The sequence below is a fragment of the Vigna angularis genome, chromosome 11 (genome assembly GCF_016808095.1).
Source record: "Vigna angularis cultivar LongXiaoDou No.4 chromosome 11, ASM1680809v1, whole genome shotgun sequence".
NCBI lineage: Eukaryota > Viridiplantae > Streptophyta > Magnoliopsida > Fabales > Fabaceae > Vigna > Vigna angularis.
In genome coordinates, this window is record NC_068980.1 from 9,453,440 (window position 1) to 9,458,894 (window position 5,455).

General features: G+C 30.2%; 1 protein-coding gene across 1 annotated transcript; it reads left to right on the forward strand.

The window, feature by feature from the left end:
• The first annotated feature begins 285 nt into the window (after positions 1 to 285).
• Positions 286 to 3,920, forward strand: LOC108333494 (protein LIGHT-DEPENDENT SHORT HYPOCOTYLS 10). The gene is made up of 2 exons (XM_017568958.2): positions 286 to 991; positions 3,517 to 3,920. The coding sequence occupies exon 1, from the start codon at positions 456 to 458 to the stop codon at positions 957 to 959; it is 504 nt and encodes a 167-aa protein (XP_017424447.1). The 5' UTR covers positions 286 to 455; the 3' UTR covers positions 960 to 991; positions 3,517 to 3,920.
• Positions 3,921 to 5,455: the final 1,535 nt, after the last annotated feature.

The following is a 5,455-nucleotide window of genomic DNA, read 5'->3' on the forward strand; positions in this document are numbered from 1 at the left end:
ATCCGTTGAGTTGTATAATTTGGAATGGCAGATGTACGAAAATAAAATAAAGAAAGTTGGGTTGTAGAAGCTAGTCCTATTAATGGATTGATATAAATATATAGATATATATAGTTAGGGCAATAATGTTAAATGAGGTTGATAATAAGGTGATAAGGTTGATGCGTGTTGACAAATGGCAAACAATAATTGTTTGATTACAGGAAAAATGTATAGTTAAACGGTGAGGTCGCTATTAAAAAAGAGAGTATAAATATGAAAGAGAGAAGGAAAATATGAGTAGAAAGCAACTAACATGGCCCATAAAATGTCTACTCATTAGCCCAATGACATGATCCCCATCTTGCTCTCCCTATTCATTTCACCTAGCTTTCACATCCCCTTTTCCCTTCCCTTTGGTTAATTTACAAAAGCCAAACAAGGCTCTTCATCATCTTCACCATTTCAGCAGCAGAATGTCTTCGAGTGGGAAGGATTTGCTAGAAGGATCAAGCTCTCCAACAGGGACACCTAGTCGCTATGAGTCTCAGAAGAGAAGGGATTGGAACACTTTTGGGCAGTACTTGAAGAATCAGAGACCCCCAGTTCCACTTTCTCAGTGCAATTGCAACCATGTGTTGGATTTTCTAAGGTATCTGGACCAGTTTGGGAAGACCAAGGTTCACCTTCAAGGGTGCATGTTCTATGGGCAGCCAGAACCTCCAGCACCCTGCACATGCCCCCTTAGACAGGCTTGGGGAAGCCTTGATGCTCTCATAGGGAGGCTCAGGGCTGCTTATGAGGAAAATGGTGGCTCCCCAGAGACTAACCCTTTCGCAAGTGGCTCCATCCGTGTCTATCTCAAAGAGGTTAGAGAGTGCCAAGCTAAGGCAAGAGGTATCCCTTACAAGAAGAAAAAGAAGGGGACAAATCAAACCAAGCCAAATGATGAATCAACCTCCACCATCCACTTCTCTTGAATACCATCATCATCATCACCCCTTTCAACATGGTAATTCATTGATTAATCTCATCATCCTTCATTCACTGTGTTTACTTCACTGATTAACTCAATGTGCTGCTTTAGTATCTAGTTTTGTCATTTATAACTGTATAACCTAATGTGGAATTCAATCTAGGAGCATCTGATCTTGTTCATTAAAACATTAGTGTATCAGAAAGTACTATGTTTACACAGTTGCTGTCAAATAGAGAAAGCAGATAGCAAATGTTCATCATATAAACCAAGATTTTCACTTTTAGGTACTACAGTTAATTAGTTTATGAAACATTTTTTGTTGGTATAATATTACTTAACAATGTTATCAGTTCCTTAGGTTGCAAACGTGTGCTGATAATAAAATTGTAAAGATTGTGTTAAATCCCTCAGACACGCTCTAATACCCGCTGACATGGAATTATTCTGGAAAAATACTTGTGATCTGCATAACTTTAATTAAATATTTGTTATTTGCATGTTAGCTTTTCCCCTAAATTTTTCCCTTTTAAGATTCTGCAGATTTTATGTCCCATGAATGTTCAAAGTGAAATGACTTGGTTTCTCTATTTAGTTTCTATGGATCGAATAAACCAATGATTGAAAGCATTTGATGAATTAAGGTTTTTTTCTTTTTAAATTCAACGGTTAATTAAGGTTCTACTCAACATTAATAGTTTGTGACAAATAATTGTAGAAAATGCATGCTTTTTGTACGCTTTTCTAATTCACAATTTAATACTAACAAAGTCATGATTATGTGGAATCTGTCTTTGAGTAAATGTTGGAGAAAGAAATCTGATGCTAATTATTTAATTAATCTTATGTTAACCTTAAACATTTCCCACCATCCTCACCTCCATATGCCCCACTTATTGCTATCTTTGATATAGAAGATCTTTCCATGCAAAGGGTGACTGGATATACATGTCTTTTTTCTCCACTTTGTTTCATTACCATGTCAAGTACGGATTCAAATATTCTGTCTTCTTTGTATGTGTCTCCTTTCCTTTCCTGTCCCTTAATAGAAATTTAACACTTTAGTAAAAAAAATAAATAACAAATTAGTATATGATAAAGAATGTTATTTTCCAATCATATATATTGGAGAGAGACAAGTAAGAGAATAGAAAATGGAAACATGTAACTTCTGTCGAAAACGTACCCTTATTAGATCATGTTGTCTAGCCTCTGATTCTGTGGAACAGTACCTATATATTCCTTCTTCACAAGGTTATTAGTCAGCATCTTTAATTTTTATAAGCTCATTATTGTTTGGTTAGGCAAATGGTCGAGCTTTGTGCTTCCTCCCATCACCACACATGTTCTTGTCGGTGTTTCATTAATTTAAATACAACTTCATAAGCAATTTGAACTAGAAGCTTTTTTTTTCTATATATATTAGACATTGAAGACAAGCTCTTGGTTTCAAGTGATTATTCCACTCGAACGTCAAAACTTACTGCACACAACACTCTTTGAGCCTTTAAATTATGCATATCTAGATTATTGAACTACGTAAAACTTGGGTTAGGGCTTCTTTAAGCATATATAATGCTTCCTATAATACAACACTCATACAGAAAATCATGTGTGGCTTATAGCAAAGATCAAGGGAATATTCAGTTTGTACGGCTGTTTGTCTGCACAGTCTGTGTCAGTGTGTGGCAGCTGGTGGCAAGTTAGGATTTTCCTTGTACGTATTATGATCCAAGTATGTGAAAACTATTTGTCGGCAGATTTTTTTGTTGGGAATCTGAGACTTTTTTATGATATAGTATCAGATTTTTTCACTTGTGTTTCAAACATAGTTAAAGAATCAATCGTACTACTTCTATTAAATAGTTGGTGCATCAGTTCTTTCCCTACATTCTTTTTCTTTTCCTCGTCCTTAAGTCATAATTATGAACCAGTTAATTTAGAATATTGGTAAGCTTTTTCTTTTAATCAGCTTTCCCTACCAAGTTGGTACTACTTCCACTTTGTCTCGATAAACAAAGTTCTACTATTTTCATTTCTAAAAGAAACATAACATTTTTTTAACACATTTTCAATAAGAGAAAGAAATTAAGGCGAGAGTATCCACCTTTACAAACGTAAGAACTTCATCTATCAGATTATTTTAGGAATTACTAGGTTATATGTTACTGACCCGTGTAGGGTATGCATATCTCTTTTGAAATCTTTAACTTCAGAAATGATATATGCGTCAGAACAAACAAAACCAGTTAAGGGTTATTGGTGGATAAAGGGAATATCTATATTATGGCCCATAAAGCATCTTGCAGCATTAATCCTTCACAGTATTTTATTGTTTTTTTTAATTAAATACTAATAATAACATAATGTATGAAACATCACTGATTGTTCTAATTGAAAGAGTCATTTCAGCATTTCTGATATTATTCTTCTCATGACAGATGAATTGAGTCACCATTTTTTTTTCTGCTTTTGTATATTAAGAAATTATGACAGAAATAAACTGGTAAAAGAAGAAATTAGGCATTTATATTAATCCATGATTATATATCTCCTTGCAGGATAATGTAGCATACAATCAAATCTGGAGATCCTTTTTTCAAGGCATTGGAGGTTCGGTTTCTATTTCGGTCGATGATTTGTTGGCATTGCTCTTTTTGTTTTTCTGGGGAATTTGTAAGATTCTAGCGTAATGAACAACATACTCATTAAATATATGACTTATGGTTTTGTTTATCTTCAAACTATTGAGTTGCATATATACATATATAGTTAGAGATTGTCGTGTAATTTTGGAATTGGTTGCCATTGAAATGGTTAGGTATTTTGGTAAATTGGGTTCTATGGTCTTCCAAATGGTGAGTATATATCCTCTGCTTTCTTGTCATCAATGTAAGAAACAAAGTCTTCTCAAACTCATTTTCTAATGTTATTGATGCATTTGTCTTTTTGTGATTCATTACAATCATAATCTTTTTGCCTAGATAGATGTTTACTTCTAATAGTAAAATTGGAGTATATCAAGTTACTAATCAATTTTTATTTGTGTTTGATGAATGGATCATAGGTAACATTTTTACCTTTTTAACGTCCTGAAATTGTCTTGTAAGACATTTATTACAAAAAAAAAACCCAAATCATTAAATAACAATTAATTTTTAGAAATAAAAAATAATTAGTGATTAATTTATTTTTTAATTTAAAACTAAAATTTATTAGTATAAAAGATAGTCTTTATTAAGAATAAAAATTTATAATTAATTTGTAAATTTAAATTTAAATTAGTTTTTAATATTAGTTACCAAAGTTTTAACTATAAAAGAACTAATGTTTTGAAAGCTAGAACTTTGATAGCTAATGAATTTAGATTGTAATTTATAAACTACTTATAATTTTTATTTACAATACAAATTAATTTTGATACTAATAATTTATAAACTAATATATAAATTAGTTATTATAGTGACTAGTTATTTTTTATCTTTAAAATTGAATGTTACTGTTATTTAATAATTTTCTTGATTGTAATTAGTTACCTAATTGTATTATTGATTGAAATTTCAAAACCAAAATTCGATTAGGTTCTTCCATTTTTTTTAATGTGTTTTACTTATAGTTTATAATTTGTAATAAATTATGTTGGAAAAACTTGCTAAGCAATATATATATATATATATATAGGTAAAATATCTTAAATGTCAGTGATTGCAACATTGTAGGTTATTATTTTTTGTATATAACAAATGCATTTGTCTTTTGCTTAAAATTTAAAAATAAAATATTCAAAATATACATTAAATAGGTATTCACTTTAATTTAGTCTTTTTCGGTATTTTTTGTCAGATACCTTCAATTTGTCGTAAAAGAAGCGTTTTTTTTTTTTCTAAAAGGAAAGTGAAATACTGCTTGAATGTCCAATATTTTTTGTGGCAATGTTTCCATTTAATAAGAGTTAATAATTATTTTCTTGTCAATTTTGAAATAAGTTTAACTAGTAATCAATTTTGTTTTCACCTTCAATAATTTTAATATGAAAAGATTGAGAGACAATCAAGTTGCACTAATGATTGCAATTCATGTGTCTATGTATATATTCTCTGACATTTTCAATTTCTTGAGACAAATTCACTTTTAAAAAATAAAGTTGTACAATTCAACGTGGGAGGTTTTTTATTTAGATTAATGATTTAAGAATAATAATTAACTTCAATTGTCGTTAAACATGTTTTAAGAAGAACAAAATTAACTTCTAAACTGTTAGTTTTGTTTAAAAAGTTTTAAGCATAAAAATTAACTTCTAAAATTTATATACATTTATAATATGTTAAACAATATACACTTATAATGTGTAAAGTTATTTTACACTGCTATTTAATTATGTACATTATTGTTGATATGACTTTTCAGATAATGTATAATACTTCAAAGTATGGATGACAAAATATAAAATACTTAGAAGGTACCAGAACGAATCATACAATTTAAAAGTAAAGTAAAAAA

Excerpts from the sequence above, each read along its gene's own strand:
- LOC108333494 (XM_017568958.2), top strand. The coding sequence starts at position 456 with ATGTCTTCGAGTGGGAAGGATTTGCTAGAAGGATCAAGCTCTCCAACA.